Source organism: Peromyscus eremicus, unplaced genomic scaffold, assembly GCF_949786415.1.
Source record: "Peromyscus eremicus unplaced genomic scaffold, PerEre_H2_v1 PerEre#2#chr22_unloc_1, whole genome shotgun sequence".
Lineage (NCBI taxonomy): Eukaryota > Metazoa > Chordata > Mammalia > Rodentia > Cricetidae > Peromyscus > Peromyscus eremicus.
This window is the reverse complement of record NW_026734286.1, coordinates 9,115,262-9,134,746: the sequence shown is the minus strand read 5'-3', so window position 1 is coordinate 9,134,746 and position 19,485 is coordinate 9,115,262. Positions and strand designations below refer to the sequence as shown.

Here is a 19,485-nt window from a genome sequence, read left to right as displayed (position 1 = left end):
TGACAGTGTATGTATGCTGTAGTATATAGATGTCTAAAGAATCTGGCTCAGCAGTGGTCACATAAGAACAATGTTGAGTATAACAATTTATTCTAACACCATGATTGTTATATTCCTTGGCTTCCAATTCTTTTGCGTACATAGTTATTTCCAAGAAAAGGAAAGATGAATATGAAAACAGAGCACAAATTTTGTAGCTCAAAAATTGTTCTCATTAAAAATAGAAAGGAAAGTCCTGGGAGTTACAAGAGAAAGCAAAGTGCCCAAGAAGCAAACAAGGTAAATAAATTCCTAATGTCAACCTCTTTTTGCCCCTTAGGGCAATGATTCATTTAAATTATAATATTGTCAAAATCACCATCTGGATGAAGAGGACTTGAAGGGATCATATCCATTTTTTATAACACATGGGTTATGATTATAGTCATGTGACACAGAACCCATTGTACACAGTGCTAGGGGATACAACTTATGCCTTGAGCATGCTTGGAAAGTATTATGCTGTCAAAGATACAACCTTATCCATTCATTTTCATTACAGTACAATGCAACACTATCAGGTAAATGGAGAAAGTTTCTGTAGAAAAGTTATTAGCCTAACAATAACTATAGTAGCTATGTAGATAGATCACAAATTCTCATAAATATAAAAATAAATTTATAACAGAATCATTATATCTTTACTAATATTAAGTACAAGACAAATACAATTCAAAAGAAGCTTTAAAAACCTTAACCCATCCATACTGTCCAATACAATGTACAAATTCTCTGGAATCCCAATGAAACAGTTTGTTCAGGGTAGTTTAAATGGTATTTATGACAGTTTAAAGACACAGAAAACCATTAAGTTTTGCATCATGATGAAATGCCAGCTTTCTATGTATGAAAGTAAGTGCTATCCCTTTCACATATAGAGTGTTCAACACAAGCAGAAATTTGAAAAATGTAAGAAAGAAGTCAATAAATATGCCAAGTGCATTGCTCACAGAAATAGAAAACCAACAACTTGTGAAAAAACTGAGTGAGGTCAGCCATGGTGATATGCATCTATGATGATAACACTAAGAATGCAGATACACGCATACTTGTGAATTCCGAATCAACATTTTTTGTTTTGTTTTGTTTTGTTTGTTTGTTTTTTATGTCATGGGTTTCAGGCTATCTCTGGATGTACAATGACCTATATAAAAAATATGAAAAATAGGAAATACTCTGTAGACACAATATTCATAAAAATAGCTGAGTTAGAGGCACTCTATTAAATGATTGTAAGATGGAGTAGAAATAAAAGGCAGTCAAAATAACAGGTCTTGACTATTAAAACAGACACTCAGATTTCTGGTTCAGAATCGAGTATGAACACCTAACCCCATGCATTAGAATCAAGGGATTCCTTGTGTAGGAATTTGTGAAGAACAAATTGGAAAGAGCACAGTTTCAGTGAAAATATGGGAAATACAGAAAGCCACAGGTGTAAGACTGTTACATTTGATGTTATTCTTACCCTGTATAATATCATTTCAAATTATATAAAATATCTAAAGGGAAAACATCAAGCTATGCAACACATACAAGCACTTTGTGAAGGCACAGTTTGTTAGATTCATAATTAACAGAAGAAGCAAGATTGGATATATAGAAGGACAGAAAAATAAAACAATTATGTAGAGTCACAAAAAGATGTCACAGAGAAAACAGATACTGGATGGGGCCTTTGCAATGATTCACATAACAGATAATTAATACACAAAATAAACCATACAGTTATAGGATCCAGTTATCGGAATCCCCAAGTAATGCAATTAAAGCAGAGTGTCATCTTGAAGGATAATGCCACAGTTTCTTTGTGCAGCTGTGAGAAACACCATGATCAAATATAATATAGTCAAGAAATGGTTAATTTCATCTCACAGGGAAGCCAAATCAAGAACTCAAGGCAGGAACTGAAGTAGAGAGCATGGGATAATGATGATTTCTCCATTGATTTATCAGCTTGCTTTTTTATACAATCCAGGAGCTCCTGACAACTCTTGGCAATGTCCATAGTGGGCAATTCTTCAGTTGTGGTTTCTTCTCTTCAGTTCACTTTAGTTTGTGTGACGTTGTCAGAAACCAAAAGCACAGTCATGGACTACAACAATACCTCCAATGGTCAAAATATTTTCAGAAAATTGCCTGATTTCATTATTTTTCATGGTAAGACATTCTATAACGAGTGTGAGCAACCATCTCTCATGAGTTACAATGTTACTGTTAAAGGGATTAGGTCACACATACTGGTGATGACGTAGAGGAGGAGGAATCTCTTATACAGCTGCTAGTGCTACAGATATTAAAATCATCACCAAGAACCATGCATGTTCATGAGAAGGAGACCCAAGGAAGATCCAGCTAGTCCACTTCTTTGGATATCAAAAAAATGATATTCATATAACAGACTTTGTCTCCTGATCAGCAGAATACATACAACTGCCATTTAAACACAGCACTCTGGATGGACTAGCAATTTCTACATAGAAGGGACTGTGAAGACTGGAAACTTATCTGGAGAGTTGTGATGCAAGCACGATTTGAGTGAATAACCATATCTAAAGACCCGCATTGTGCATCATATACTTTATTACATATAATGAATAACAAATATAGGTGAGGACCTCAAATCTCCAAATACAAAGCAATGATATGGGTGTTGACACATCAACCAGACTTGAGCATTATATTTAAATCCTCCTTAGAAAATATCATATGTCATAAATGTATACAACTATGAAATAAATGAAGATTTTATTTAAAAAGAAGATATTTATTAAGTGCCATTATTTGACCATTGAATATTCTATAATCTGCTGGATTATCATCCAATATAACAAAAATAAAAATATCAAACTCCTGGGTTTATTTAAAACTTGCTAAATATTTTTTGAACATGCACAATTTTTTGAGGATTTTATCTCTTTAAAAATTTTAAAATTTAGTGCAAATAGATTAGAAAGTCTAAAATAAGACTCCAGAAGAAGCACTCTAATATCTGATTATTTATTTAACTTTACCTACAAATGAAATGTAGACCCATATATAGGCACCAAATCTAGAGATCAACCAAAAGGAAAAGTCAGTAAACTGAAAATATCCTCTGTGTTTCTAAATGTTTCCTCCATGACAACATTTCATTGACAATCTGAGAAGGTATAGTATAGTAACAGCTCAATAATCTCATAAACATGAAGTAAGATAATGTGCTCTTATGAATTAATTTACATTAATCAGAAAGTAAATATTTCTACTTTATATTTCATGTCTGTTGAATTGTAATTTGTCATCTCTGAAGAATAACAACAGGAAAACAAAATTCAATTACAAGCTGGTAAATACAAACATCATTATTATGAGCTGTAATGTACCAGCCCCACATCTTATGATCTTTTGTTCCTTCATTGTAATTATGATTATACTTGTGTACATAGAACCAGAATGTGGGGGGAATGGACTGACAACTGTCAGAACAGCCATATTTCCAAATGACTATGCACTCCCTAACATTAATATGAAAGATTTAATCAGAAGCATGAATGAAATTTTGTATACTTTGATATATAGCCTATCTTGTACAAACACAGAAATTTTGAGACTATGTTACATAAGGCAAATATATTTATCATACACAGAAAATCAAAAATTTCTATCTCAGAACTCTATTCCCTTATATCATGACATGTTAAATCATGACAAGGCATTGCCCTTTGTTCATATCTGACATGCTGGACACTTCAGTCTATTTTACTGCCAGTGTGTTCTTTGTAGGAAGACTGCTACTGCTATACCGTCTGGAGGGACACAGGGCATAGTGCACAGCGGTACCTGAGCTGGTGAAACTGGACAGCAGAGGAAAAGAGGAATTATGGGGAGACTTATCTCTTGTAGAGGTCCACATGAAATATTTCAACTAGTGTGAACTTTTGGATTCCTCTGATCATGTTTTCTATTTCAATATCAGACAAAATATGAAAAAATACACCCACTGTCTAATGAGGTTTTACATCTGAACTACTTCCCTTCTCCACTGTCTTGACCTGATGATTCACCACCATACCAAGGTGCTAGCAAAGTGTTGCACTGTCACATACACCAGAATCCACCCCACACTTTCAGCAATTTTCCATCAATCAATCACAAGCTGGACCTTGATTACGTATTTTTATTTCCTCCTGCTGAGTTCAGAGTTGAGTACATGCTTTATTTCTCCATTTTAAATCTTTATTACATGGATTCCCTACACTAATAGACCTATCTGCATGATACCAAATATGCCTCATTTCCTTTAAAAAGAAATGCACATTGTTATTTCTCTGTAAATTCACCAAATAAACTGAAACATACTAAACAGACTGTCTAGATCTATGCCTACAGAATTGAGAGTGTCTAAGGAATAGCCCTCAGTGGGCATCATCTCATAGGATATGTCTGTATGAATGCATACATAAAGTCAAGCAAAAGTATAATGGAAAAATATGGGTCGAATAGGTAAAAAATGGTAACAAAAATGTCTGAGAATGAAAAGATGTGGGGGAAATCGATTTTCAACACTTTGAGAAATGTTAAAGATAGAAAATAGTAGGTAAGAGGTTTTATCTTTTCATTTGGACAATCCTGCACCCAAATCAAAAGCAGCTGACACAGGCAAATCCTATCCTTACAGAACCTGTGGAGGGATTCCAAATTCACTGCTTTCAAAGGCACTATGTCCTCTAATTTGATATTCCACAATTCCCTGAAGTGCTGTGCCAAGCTTCTGCCAGCCACCCTACTACTGCAGAGCTAGAACTGAATGTGCTCAGAGTCAGAGGAATTAACAGAAGCACAAGATACATTCACAAATTGCAGTTGTCAAATATGGGACATAAACCACTGAAACCAAATCTCTCTCTTCGCACTTGAGAGGACAAAAGGAGTAAATGAGAAAACAAAATTAAAGAGAGGATTTCGGAACTACAGATAGGGAGCCTAATGATGGGAAATACATGCAATAATGATGTTCAAGCCACACATATCCTAGGACACATGGATCTTAAAAAATAATGAGTCAATACAATGCGCTTACAATACCAGATATTCTTCACCCAAAGATACCTTTTCCAATCTAATTTTGCTCTTTCTGGTAAATAAAAACAAATAGGAAAAATGCACCAATGACTATTGACTCATTATTGTGTAATCGATATTTTTTTTCTGGTAGGCAGGAAGAGGTTGCGGTTGTACAGATGAGAGTTGGCATCTGCAGAAACCAAGAGATAACAATCCAAGATACTAGCACATTAATATATGTATCTGCCAAGACGTAAGTCTTGGGATTGTGGGACACACAGTGTGTAGCCTGTATATACACAGTTCATGTGCTTGTGTGCATGTATGCTTGTAATGTTGATGACTGAATTTGTCACTCTAATCAGCCTCAGATATTTTCAAGGATCCTATCCACTACCACTTGAGAGTTCTGTGGTTCTTTCTCCTTCAGGCTATGCATCTGAGACACCATACTCAGTGATAAACAAGTTATTGTATTAAGTGACATTTTCTTCTCTAGCCACAATCATAAGTATGTTGCTAAAGTTTTCCTGCCTGGCCCACAGTCAGGGCAAATCTTTGTCACCCACCAGTCCCACAGCCGCCCAGACCTGACCAAGTAAACACAGAGACTTATATAGGTTTCAAACTGTATGGCCGTGGCAGGCTTCTTGCTAACTGTTCTTACAGCTTAAATTAATCCATTTCCATTAATCTGTACCTTGCCACATGGCTCGTGGCTTACCGGTATCTTCACATGCTGTTTGTCATCGTGGCAGCTGGCAGTGTCTCTCTGACTCAGCCTTCCACTTCCCAGCTTTATTCTCCTCCTTGTCCCGCCTACACTTCCTGCCTAGCCAATGGCCAATCAGTGTTTTATTTATTGACTAATTAGCAACACATTCGCCATACAGAACATCCCACAGCACAAGTATTTCCTCCAAGACTTTAAGCTCTCTGAGTTGGGCTTTCCTTCTGTATATTTGGCCACAAGGGTTTACCAAGGAGGAGTTCATGTGAGAGCCTTCAGGATGATATAAACATGTTACATTAGAGCAAGCTATGTTTGGTGGGAAACAAACAGACAAGGAAAGTCCCATGGTTTATATTGTAATAAGCAAAAAACTGATTCATTTTAATAGAGACATATGATGAAGCATTGTCAGTTTTAATTTGTGCAGGTATACCCATGATGGCCATAACTTCTAGCAAATGAGTGATTACAGAATCAGCTTTTTCAGAACTCAAAGCAGTTGCCCATTGAAATCCTGAATAAGTATCGATGGTGTGGTGTATATATTTCAATTTTCCGAATTCTGCAAAATGAACATCCATCTGCCAGATTTCATTCATCTGAGTACCCTTTGGGTTACATCCTGCTGGTAATGGCATTTGGTTGTAGAAGGAACAAGTAGGACATTTCTTTGGCTTGTTGCCAGGTTATGGAAAAATCCTTTTTTAAACCTTTACTATTGACATGATGTTTTTTGATGAAATTCTGAGGCCTCCAGCACATTTCCTATCAATAATTTATCAGTCTCATTATTGCCTTGTGCTATAGGGCCTGGCAGACCAGTATGGGATCGGATGTCAGTTATATATAAAGGATGACTCCTTTTCCTTATTGTATCTTGTAATTGAATGAATAGTGAAGTTAATTCTGAAGCATCATGGATAAATTCTGCAGTCTCAATATGTAATACTACTCTTTCAGCATACTGAGAGTCAATTACTACATTGAGAGGTTCTGAAAAATCCATTAATACCAACAGAATAGCATACAATTCTGATTTTTGAACTGAATTATAAGGACTTTGAACCACTTTACTTAAATTTTCTGATTTGTAACCTGCCTTTCCTTGTTTGTGGGCATCTGTATAAAATGTATGAACTCCAGATATGGGTTTTCCGAGTACAATTCAAGGCAAGATCCAATCAGCTCTCTTTATAAGATCAATTCTATCGCTTTTTGGATATTTGCTGTTAATTTCTCCCAAAAAATTACTGCAAGCTTTTTACCAAGGTTCACTTTCTATCCATAATTTTTCAATGTTCTCCTTAGTTAAAGGTACAACAAATTCTGCTGTGTCTATTCCTGCTAATTGACGAAGTCTCAATTTTCCTTTCCAAATCAAGTCAGAGACTTTTTCCACATAAGTTTTTAATTTTTTATTTGGTAAAAATATCCATTCCAATATAATATCTTCCCTCTGCATTAATATTCCTGTTGGAGAATGCCTAGAAGGTAAAATAACCAAAATACAATCTAGCTTTGGCAAAATTTTCTTTATTTCTTCAAACATTCTTTCTAAAGTATCTGCATTTGAGTCAGCTAATAAAATGTCATCCATATAATGATAAATTATAGATTTAGGAAATTTTTTACATACCACTTCCAATGGCCATTGTACAAAATATTGGCACAGAGTTGGACTATTCAACATTCCCTGTGGGAGAACCCATTTCCACAGGGAGAACCCTGTGGGAGAAATCTTTTAACCAGTTGAGAATTATTACAAGTAGGCACTGTGAAAGCAAATCTTTCTCTGTCTTTTTCTTGTAAGGGTATTGAAAAGAAACAGTCTTTTAAATCAATAACTATGAGAGGCCATCCTTTTGGTAACAGAGTAGGCAAAGGAATTCCAGATTGTAGAGAGCCCATTGGCTGAATTACTTTGCTAATTGCTCTAAGGTCTGTTACCATTCTCCATTTACCAGATTTCTTTTTAATAACAAATACAGGAGAATTCCAAAGGCTGGTTGATTCTTCAATATGCTGAGCATTTAACTGTTCTTCTACCAGCTCTTGTAAAGCCTGGAGTTTCTCTGTTGTTAAAGGCCATTAAACGGTCTGTTGACCATTTTAAAGGTAGAGCTGTTGGTGTTTTTGGAAGATTATCAGTTGTTGTGCCCTGTTCTTGTATGACATGAATGACATGGTGACCACTCATTAGAATAATATCTTCTAATATTTCTCTCAGAAACATGTACTAGTTTATGATTTGTTTCTGAAATTGGAGGGATGTTAACCTGAGTATTCCATTGTTGCAACAAGTCTCAACCCCACAGGTTCATAGCTATGTTAGCCATATATGGTTTTAATTTTCCTTTCTGTCCTTCTGGACCTATACATTCAAGCCATCTTGCACTCTTTTTCACTTGAGATAATGTCCCATTTCCTAACATGAGAACGTTTACCTCCTGAAGAGGCCAAGTTGGATGCCAAAATTCTGGTGCAATTATGGTAATGTCTACCAGACCAGACAAAAAAACACCATTTATTTTTATTGTTAATTTTGGTCTTTGTTCATTAATAGAAGTTTGCCAAAAATTTTTCTTTATGTTTTTTCCTGAATTTCTTATTTTCTCTGTTTCATCATCCCGACCAACATGATTTATTCCAATTGGCATTTGGTTATTTAGTTGCTTTGAGTAGGGGTTTCCTCTACAACTGCAGGAAAGGTTTGAACTGAATTTACTGTGGGGGCCTGCCTGAGGCCCCTCTGGGAGTTTCCTGAAGCCCGAGGCGAAGGATTATCCTCTCTGTCCCTTGTTGATCTACATTCGTTGGTCCAGTGTTTTCCCTTACCACACCTTCTGCATACTTCAGAAGGAAGGGGCATTCTGTTGCCAGTGTTCCTTGAAGAAACATTATTTCTAGGAATGACCTGTTTACAATCCCTTTTCAAATGTCCTTGCTTTCCACATCCAAAACATCTAAAATTTCTCAACCCTTTTGAAATTGCTTCTCCTACCCATATATCATCATGGTCATAAGCTTCAACATTAACCGTGTCTCTAATCCAATCTTCCAAAGGTGTAGATCTTGCCTTTAATGGCCTGATTATTCTTTTGCATACTGCATTTGTGTTCTCAAAGACCAAAGATTCAACTATTATCTGACTAGCCTTTGAATTTGGGACCATTCTCTATACTGCTAAAGTCAATCTTTGTAAGAAATCTGTGAAAGATTCTTTTGGGCCCTGTATAAGCTTTGTAAATGACTCAGTTTTTTTCCTGGTTCTTTGTCTCTATCCCATGCATTCAAGGCTGCTGTTTGACATAGAATTAGGGTTTGGACATCATATAAACATTGTGTTTGTACTGAAGCATATTGGCCTCTCCAATAAGCTGATCCTGGCAGACTTGTATTCCTTTATCCCTCCATTGTTTTTCTATATTTTTAGCCTCATGATTGAACCACATTTTCCACTGGAGATTTTGTCCGGGTTCAAGAACAACCTGTGCCAAATCCCGCCAGTCCTTTGGTAGAATCCTATTACAAGTTGACCAGGTGTTTAACATTTGCTTTACATATGGGTAGTGCATGCCATAAGATGCTATTGCCTCCTTAAATCTTTGTAAGTCTAACATTTCAATTGGAATCCAAATATTTTGTTCATTCTCTTCACCAGGTAGCTGCTGTATGGCTACCAGATAAATTAAGGGTGATTGTGTGAAAACTGGCTTTCTTTCTGTAACCTTGTGATCCAATTTTGAAAAAACTTCACTGTTAATTTCTTCTGTCTGAATTTGAATTTCTCTATAATTTATTTTTACAGATTTAACAGGTTTTTCTAAGACTGTTATCCTGGCACTTAAATTGACTATCTTTTTAAATAGTAAAATGAGGATAAGAAAAGTAATAAACTGAATAATTCAATCAATATTAATCTTCTCATATAGTTGTTCCATTGTCAGAGTGCCTAAAATTTCAAACAAAGCCCAATTTTCTTCCAATGTACACATAAAGCCCATTTTTTAATGTAGAAAAAAAATTCTCTTTTAAATAGATATGTTGATTGACTTACCAAGTCTGCGTAGAACAGTAGAAATCCGAGGGAATTTCAAAACAGCCACCTGGTTTTGAGGTGTGAATCCAGAGAGAGAGAGAGAGAGAGAGAGAGAGAGAGAGAGAGCAAGAAAGCGTAGCTGCTTGAGCCGAGTCAAGCCTTGGCTTTACATGCAGGGGCCCTGTTTGGCAGGGCAGGCCTGAGTTGTTTGTAGCACCAGCTTTAAGCAAGTAGCAACAGCTGCAGGTCAGTCAGACCTAGGCCCGAGCTAGGGAGCTGGGCCACCCAGGCCGGAAACCGGACCTGCTGCCAAGCCAAGCCAAGCGGTTTTTAATGGATTCTTGTTACATTGGGTGCCAAATGTAGAAGTAACCAACCGTCTTATTAAATAAGAAACACAAAACCAATGCAAAGAAGAAAGCCAAGAGGTCAGAGCTAAGAGCTAAAACCTTACTCTTCCTCCTGCGGTGGTCCTATCTCTCTGAACCAGAGCTACTTCCTGTGTTAAAGTCTTTATATAGAGTTTCTGTTCTGCCTTCTCATTGGTTGTAAACCCAGCCACATGACCACCTCGTCATGGCCTATCTGTATAGACCTCCAGGTTTTCTATGGTTGGTATTGAGATTAGAGGCATGTGTATCCAATACTGGCTGTATCCCTGAACACACAGAGACTTACCTAGCTCTGCCTACCAAGTGCTGGGATTACAAGTGTATGCCACGACTGCCCTGCTTTTCTATGGCTTGCTAATAGCTCTGACCCCCGGACAACCTTATTTATTAACATACAAATAACATTTTAGTACAAATAAAATATCACCATATGGGCCTTATGATAGAATCTTATATTTCTGTTTCCCAGAGAACCATAATTTCTTAGTACATACTACATCTCATTACACATACAGAGAAGTGTAGCTATTACCCACTCATTGGAGAAAACAGAGACTACACAAAAAACTACAACTGAACACCCTGCAGATATCAGAAAAGCATGGGAAAACCAGCCCCCTAAAATACATCTACATTAGAGATCCTGCACATCTACATCTCAGGGAAAAACACAGAATAGGATCACAGATAATGTAAAAGCTATAATATGAGGAAGTCTGTCAAGAAACAGTGCTTTCTAGAAAATGAATGCCTAAACAGATGCATGAATGTGGAAGAAGGAAAGCTGTGTAGTCATACCACCAACATAAATAACTATTAACAAAATTGCTGTGGGATGTTCTGTATGGCAAATGTGTTGCTGATTAGTCAATAAATAAAACACTGATTGGCCATTGGCTAGGCAGGAAGTGTAGGCAGGACAAGGAGGAAAATAAAGCTGGGAAGTGGAAGGCTGAGTCAGAGAGACACTGCCAGCCACCATGATGAGAAACAGCATGTGAAAATGCCGGTAAGCCACGAGCCATGTGGCAAGGTATAGATTAATGGAAATGGATTAATTTAAGCTGTAAGAACAGTTAGCAAGAAGCCTGCCACGGCCATACAGTTTGAAACCAATATAAGTCTCTGTGTTTACTTGGTCGGGTTTGAGAGGCTGTGGGGCTGGCGGGTGAGAGAGATTTATCCTGACTGTGAACCAGGCAGGAAAACTCTAGCTACAAATGGCATCCAACATGGTGGCAAGAGTTTCCACCTAAAAACTGAGAAAAAAGATTCTAAAACGGAGCTAAAAACAGCTTCCTAATTGTCTCTCTCAAATGAGCGGCAGCTGCCAGTTTGAGCTACTTGTGGGTTCCTAGCATGCATGCTCGACCTGCCATATGGTGGGAATGAGGCCTCTGCAAGTGGTACATTAAGCTGCATGGTGGATTTAGAATTTGCTAGTACAAAACAAAAAAAGTTTCTGGGCTACAGGCTGCTTGGATAAAAGCATAGACCCATGATAGCTCCCAGAGCTGGTGGTAAACTACCACCACCATGTTGGGAAGCTGAGGTGGGCGGAGCCAGCAGCCACAGCTGCTGCAGTTTAAAGCAATAGATTCACAATTAGACAGATTCAGATGCAATAATTTGCAACGTGTGTAAAAGATACGTAGGCTTGAAAGAGACAAAAAAGGTGATATATACAGTTATAAAAACATAGTTTTAAAAAATGAAGTCTTTAAAGAGACAGTAAAATTAATATAAAAATATAAGCCATGTAAAGATGAATATTACACAGAGAATCTGGATTGTGTTGTCTTTGGGATTCTTAACCTCAGAGAGATATTTAATTGTAAAGGAAGCTGAGTTAAACCAATATACATATTTTAAAGATATCTTGACTTCAAAATTTGGATGTAAGGATGTGTTGCCTTGGAAAGGAGGCTCTGCTTTTGTTCCCACAGAAAGCCAGAGCTTATGGATTTGTTCCAGATTAAGATACATCAGGTTTGACCAGCCAAGACCACCTGAAAGGTCTCCAATGACACCATGGCCCAGATGATCCAACATCCAGAACGATTTGAAGGCATCTGGCTCAGACAATACAGCTACATGGACTATTCCATAATCCTAAAATTTTCTTTGTGTCCCCATAAGATACAGCGCCCCCCTCCAGCAGGAAGTAGTAAGAGAAGCTACGCCCAAATTCCCAAATTATGTGTAATTTTACTTTGTTAAGGTTAAAACCTTCCTTTTTTTAAAAAAAAAAAAAAGGGGGCAAGTGCTGTGGGATGTTCTGTATGGCAAATGTGTTGCTGATTAGTCAATAAATAAAACACTGATTGGCCATTGGCTAGGCAGGAATTGTAGGCAGGACAAGGAGGAGAATAAAGCTGGGAAGTGGAAGGCTGAGTCAGAGAGACACTGCCAGCTGCCACGATGACAAACAGCATGTGAAGATGCCGGTAAGCCATGAGCCATGTGGCAAGGTATAGATTAATGGAAATGGATTAATTTAAGCTGTAAGAACAGTTAGCAAGAAGCCTGCCACGGCCATACAGTTTGTAACCAATATAAGTCTCTGTGTTTACTTGGTCGGGTCTGAGGCTGTGGGACTGGCAGATGAGAGAGATTTGTCCTGATTGTGGGCCAGGCAGGAAAACTCTAGCTACACAAAATAACTATTAACTATTGTCAGGCAGAAGAATTAACATCTCACCGGGATGAGCCCTCTTAATGGTTTTACAATGCAGCACAATAGGCAGACTTGAAACCGTATATACACAGACAACAAAATCAGATTCTGCTCATGTATACATATGAGTATGGAACAATAAACACAGAAAGGGTGGTTACCAACTTGAGTATAGAGGTAACATGGGATGGGTTCATTATGTGTCCTGGCCAAAGAAGTGTTTAAGTCAACACACATATGTGATCTAGGCCACTGTGTTTCTGCTCTGTGCCTTGTAATTATTCTCTCATGTGCTTAAGTCTTCACTTTTAGGATTTCTGGCAGTAAGGACTTAACTTTTTAAATAAAGGCAATAGTGGAGTCCTAGAGTAGAGATATTCCTGAGTTACCAATTTCAGCAAGGGCACACTTAAGATTGTTAGGTCACTAATCATTTCCAAGTCAATTGCCATACCCTGACATATCAAAAAGGCTGTCTGATGCAGTGTGCAAAAAAGTCATTCAATGAGAATCCATATCACAATAACCACATTCCACACTGTAAAGCTTCCAAGAACTCACTATTCTTGATAGAAATGGGTAGAATGCGTAGATATGGGTGGTATGAGTGGGTATTAGTCCAGTGGGTAGAAACACTTGTAACCAAGCCTACACACATTAGTTCCATCTCAGAAGCCATATTGTAGAAAGAGTGAAGCAACTCCTATAGGGTGTAGCTAGAGTTTTCCTGCCTGGCCCACAGTCAGGACAAATCTCTATCACCTGCCAGTCCCACAGCCTCAGACCCGACCAAGTAAACACAGAGACTTATATTGGTTACAAACTGTATGGCCGTGGCAGGCTTCTTGCTAACTGTTCTTACAGCTTAAATTAATCCATTTCCATTGAGATTTTATATTTCGCTCCCACAGCTTCTGATTATCGGAAAAGCCATGCTTCCCTTTATTAAAGGAGTTTGGTCCAGCTGATGTTGGTGTGTCCCTTCCAATATTCTTCATCCTCATCTTTGCTTCTGGAGGCATTTCTTCTGGTTCACTATCTTCATCTTCATTGAAAGCTGCTGCTACTGAAAGGGTTTTTGGAGCAAGAGTTGGAACCGTTTCCTTAGGCTTATTTGATCCAAGTTTGATGGATATGGCTGATGCTTTCTTTGTCGTCTGACTACCTATGGCAAATCCAAACTTGGAGATCTTTGTAGGCTTTGTTGGGAGGTCTGCAGCTTCTTCATCAGCTGATCGCTTTTCAGCGCTGCAACTGGAACTTTCCCCTCCATTACTGGAAGAAACAGTCTTAGTTTTCACAGGTTTTTCTGCTTCTTCTTCAGGTCCTCCAGCGGCTCCGGCTCGCTGCGGCTTCTCTGGCTTCTCGTCTCCCGCCTACAAATGGCGTCCAACGTGGTGGCAAGAGTTTGCACCTAAAAATTGAGAAAAAAGATTCTAAAACGGAGCTAAAAACAGTTCCTAATTGTCTCTCTCAAATGAGTGGCAGCTGCTGGTTTGAGCTACTTGTGGGTTCCTGGCGTACATGCTCAATCTGCAGTATGGCAGGAATGAGGCCTCTGCAAGTGGCACATTAAGCTGCATGGTGGATTTAGACTTTGCAGGTACAAAACAAAAAAAAGAGGTTTCTAGACTACACGCTGCTTGGATAAAAGCATAGACCCACGACAGCTCCCAGAGCTGGTGAAATACCATGGCCATGTTGGGAAGCTGAGGTGGGCGGAGCCAGCAGCCACAGCTGCTGCAGTTTAAAGCAATAGATTCACAATAAGACAGATTCAGATGTAATAGTTTACAATGTGTGTAAAATATACATAGGCTTGAAAGAGCCAAAAAAGTTGATATATGGTGATATATACAGTTATATAAACAAATACATAGTTTTAAAAAATAAAGTCTTTAAAGAGACAGTAAAATTAATATAAAAATAAGCCACATGAAGATGAATATTACACAGAGAATCTGGATTGTGTTGTCTTTGGGATTTTTAACTGCAGAAAAACATTTGATTGTAAAAGCTGTTGAGTTATGCCAAAATGTATATTTTAAAGATACCTTGACTTCAAAATTTGGATATAAGGACAAGTTGCTTTGGAAAAGAGTCTCTTTTGTTCCCACAGAAAGCCAAAGGCTATGGATTTGTTCAAGATTAAGATACATCAGGTTTGACCAGCCAAGACTCCCTGAAAGGTCTCTGATGACACCATGGTCCAGATGATCCAACATCCAGAACCATTTCAAGGCGACTGGCTCAGACCATACAGCCTCACGGACTACTCCATGATCCTAAAATTTTCTTTGTGTCCCCATAAGATACAGTGCTCCCCTCCAGCAGGAAGTAGTAAGAGAAGCTACGCCCAAATTCCCAAATTATATGTAATTTTACTTTGTTAAGGTTAAAATCTTCCTTTTTGAAAAAAAAAAAAGGGAAGTGCTGTGGGATGGTCTGTATGTCAAATGTGTTGCTAATTAGTCAATAAATAAAACACTGATTGGCCATTGGCTAGGCAGGAAGTGTAGGCGGGACAAGGAGGAGAATAAAGCTGGGAAGTGGAAGGCTGAGTCAGAGAGACACTGCCAGCTGCCACGATGACAAACAGCATGTGAAGATACCGGTAAGCCACGAGCCATGTGGCAAGGTATAGATTAATAGAAATGGGTTAATTCATGATAGAAGTAGATAGCAAGAAGCCTGCCACGGCCATACAGTTTGTAACCAATATAAGTCTCTGTGTTTACTTGGTCGAGTTTGAGTGGCTGTGGGACTGGCAGGTGAGAGAGATTTGTCCTGACTGTGGGCCAGGCAGGAAAACTCGAGCTACAATAGGGTGTCCTCTGATTAGTGCATGTGCCTTGACAATCCTCACCTGAACACACACACACATACACACACACACACACACACACACACACACACACAGAGAGAGAGAGAGAGAGAGAGAGAGAGAGATAGATAGATAGATAGATAGATAGAGAGAGAGAGAGAGGATATAATTGGAAGGGAGAAAACAGTGTTTCAATTGTACATTAAATTAGAACATAGTAGAAAGATTACTTTGCATGATGGTGGGTATATGTTTTGGGGATCTGAGTCTCATGTACTCAGATCTCATGTACCCAAGGAACGCTCAATCATACCAGGTGGACACATGCTCACCTATGTTCATAGCAGCATTGTTTGTAATAGCCAGAATCTGGAAACAACCTAAATGCCCTTCAACTGAATAATGGATAAAGAAAATGTGGCACATATATACAATATAATACTACTTAACAGTAAAAAACAATGACATCATGAAATTTGCAGGCAAATGGATGAAACTAGAAAATACTATCCTGAGTGAGGTAACCCAGACTCAGAAGGAGAAACATGGTATGTACCCACTTATAAGTGGATACTAGATGAAAGGCAAAGGATAAACAGACTACAACCCACAGCTCCAGAGAGGCTAGCTAACAAGGAGAACCCCAAGTGGGACAAATGGATAGCCCTGGGAAGAGGAAATGATTGAGATCTCCATGAGTAAACTGGGGAATGAGGGGGGGGGCAATGGAGGGTAGGGAATGGTGGAAGAGAACATATGGGAATGGAATGATTGAGCTGGAACAGGGATGGAATGGAAGAGCAATGAAAGAGATACCATGATAGAGGGAGACACCATGGGGATAGGGAGAAACTGGGTGCTAGGGAAGTTCCCAGAAATCCACAAAGATGACCCCACCTTAGACTACTAGCTATAGTGGACAGGGTGTCTGAAGTAGCCTACCCCAGCAATCAGATTAGTGAATACCCTAACTGTCATCATAGAGCCTTTCTCCAGTAACCGATGAAGCAGATGCAGAGATCCACAGCCAAGCACTAGGCCAAGCTCCAGGAGTCCATTCCAAGAGAGAGAGGAGGGATTCTATGAGCAAAGGGCATTAAGATCATGACGGGAAACGTACACAGACAACCAAACCAAACTAATGGGAACTCACGAACTGTGGACCAATAGCTGTGGAGCCTCTATGGGACTGGACTAGGCCCTCTGCATAAGCAAGACAGTTGTGTAGCTTGATCTGCTTATGGGGGTCCCCTGGCAATGGGATCAGGATCCATCCCTAGGGCATGAGCAGGCTTTTTAGAGCCCATTGCCTATGGTGGGACACCTTACACAGCCTTGGTCCAGGGGAGGGGCTTGGACCTGCCTCAACTAAGTGTATCAGGCTCTGCTTACTCCCCAAGGGAGGTCTTGCTTTGGAGCAGGTGGGAATGGGGGTTGGGATGGGAGGAAAGACTAGAGGGTGGAAGGAAGGAGCGGAGGAGATCTGTGGTTGGTATGCAAAATGAACAGGAAATTTCTTAATAAAAAAGAAAAAAAATATAAGAGGAAAGGACATGGCTGCTGCTAGGTATGGTGGAAGAGATCGTTTATTGTAGATAAAAGGCAGAATGTAGGGAAATGCAGGGACATCTGGGAGAGTCCAGAGTGGACATGAGCCTGATCCATGTGAGAAGAGGAGCTAGTGGAGAGGAGAGATAGACCAAGAGGCCAGGAAGGTAAAGGGTAGAGGGGGAAAAAAAGTCAAGTTACTGAAATGTTTGGATTATAGGGAAGGGCAGCCCAGACCCTGGGCTGGGGAAGTTCAGGAGAGGGGGTAGGGTATGCCAGGCATACCCCATAACAGATAGGGACTGAGGGATGCTGGGAGAATCTGGCAGCCAGTGTCTGCTTTGTTAAATAGTCACCTCAGCTGTTGGTCCCAGGTTTGAGACCTGACATCCTGTGCACAGCAGGAAGAAGGGGAAGAGCTTACTGAGTGCAGGGAAAGTGGAGGACAATTTTGCTGTTCACGCTCAAGTCCTGCTGCAATGCCAATCTCTGCAGGTCTGTGACAGTTCTCAGCCTGGGGTGGAAGCCAGGGCTGGGGACCGTTAAGCTGTGTGCCTTCACAGTAATGTGTCTTTAAGGGATCTGCTCCTGTCACTCAGGCCACACTAGCAAATCAGGGCTCCGAAGCTTACTACCATTCAGGCTAGGGGAGGGCACTTCCGGTCCGCCATGCTGCACGCTCCGCGGCTCCAGGGCTGAGGAAGACGCCGTTACAGTTGCGCTGACCGGCTGCCAGGAACTGTGAGGAGAGCGGGGAGAGCTCGGAATCCGCCATGGTGAGCGAAGGGTCACTGTCCCCACCCCGGGAGGAGCCGCGGGAGCCGGGGTGGGGTCCCGGGGCTGTGGGAACCGGCGGTCGACGCGGAGCCCCATGAGGTCCGTGGGTTCCCTGAGGCCCCTCCTGTTCTCTGTCCGGCCCTGTGGCCTCTGAATGACTTATATCTGTGGGCTGCGGCTGCGGCTGTGCAGAACACGGGGATGCCGGGGAGTGTGTGTGTGTGTGGGGGGGACCAAGACACTGTGTGGATTTGTCTTATTGCTGACTACACTGTTCAGGCCCCACATGTGAGAGTTTCATTGTCTCTTGGGAGGTAGACTAGTTAACTCGCAGAGCCCTGGTCTCTCTAGTGTCCTCTAGAAGTTCTGCACTTGGCACTGAACATTCAGGTGTAGGATTCGCCTGCATGGCGTAAAATCTGTGTCATAAACCCATTTGCATGTAGATGCCAGGGTGGTCCAGTCACGTGTGTCAGCAAGGCCAGACTTACTGGGTTTCCTGGCCTCATGTGTTAAAATTTTTGACTACATTGTGTTTTTATTTCTGAGTTTGCTCTCATGATCTGTTGATCTCTTAGTTCTTTCCCAGATAGTACAATCCTTATTGCAGTTGTATGGGAAGTTTTAAAGTCAGATGGTATAAAGAGTGTGTGCTGTTTACCTAATCTTGTGTTGATCATTTTTTTTTTCATTCATGATGACCTTTTGTCATCGATTTTCTGTAATGGATAGACTTTTTATTGGAGTGTTGCTGAATCTATAGCTTAAATTCCGTACTGGAATAATACTGAGTCTTCCTGTCTTACAATCATGGAATTTCTCTCCTTTGATCGAGTATCTTGATTCTTTTAATTACAAAATTATAGTTTTTGCTACAGATATTTGTCTCATTTGTGTGTATTTCTGGCTTATTTAACTATGGTGACATAAGAGATATGAGGGTATGTGTTTTTAATTTTTCAATATTTTATTTCATGTGTATGAGTGTGTTGTACAAATCCTAAATGGTTTAATAAAAACCCGGAGCCAGGTATTAGGGTAAATGCTGAAAGATCAGAGGAAACAAGCCACAGCCACTTCTCACCTCGCCAGTTGCTCAGCCGATCCTCTCTCCATGAATCCTCAGACTGAATGCCCCTGAGTCCTCAGCTGAAAGGGTCGCAGCCAAAGGGCCTTAGTTCTTGTGTCCTCTCCCCTTACACGCCTTTCTCCGCCCAGCCATTTCACTTCCTTCCTAGTGCTGGGATTAATGATGTGTGTGCTTCCCAAATACTTGTAGCAAAGGCATGAGATCTCAAGTGCTGGGATTAAGGTATGTGACTACCACGTGCTAGGATTAAAGGTGTGTGCCACCACTGCCTGGCTCTGTTTCTTTCCTAGACTGAGTCAATCTCATGTAGTCCAGGGTGG

The 19,485-nt window shown here is 39.9% G+C and overlaps 1 protein-coding gene and 1 pseudogene across 2 annotated transcripts in view; one reads left to right on the top strand and one right to left on the bottom strand.

Moving 5' to 3' along the window:
* The window catches only part of LOC131900449 (excitatory amino acid transporter 4-like), a 419,569-nt pseudogene that overhangs the window by 41,790 nt on the left and 358,294 nt on the right, over positions 1–19,485 (bottom strand).
* LOC131900827 (zinc finger protein OZF-like) overlaps positions 17,947–19,485 on the top strand; it is a 68,394-nt gene continuing 66,855 nt past the window's right edge. The window contains exon 1 of one of the 2 annotated variants that reach the window (XM_059252161.1): positions 17,947–18,074. Coding sequence is in view for 1 of the 2 variants with exons in the window: in XM_059252160.1 (XP_059108143.1) it covers positions 18,072–18,074 (3 nt within the window). In the remaining variant the exon portion in view is untranslated. The remainder of the gene's footprint in view (positions 18,075–19,485) is intronic. The other variant, XM_059252160.1, reaches the window with a different exon arrangement.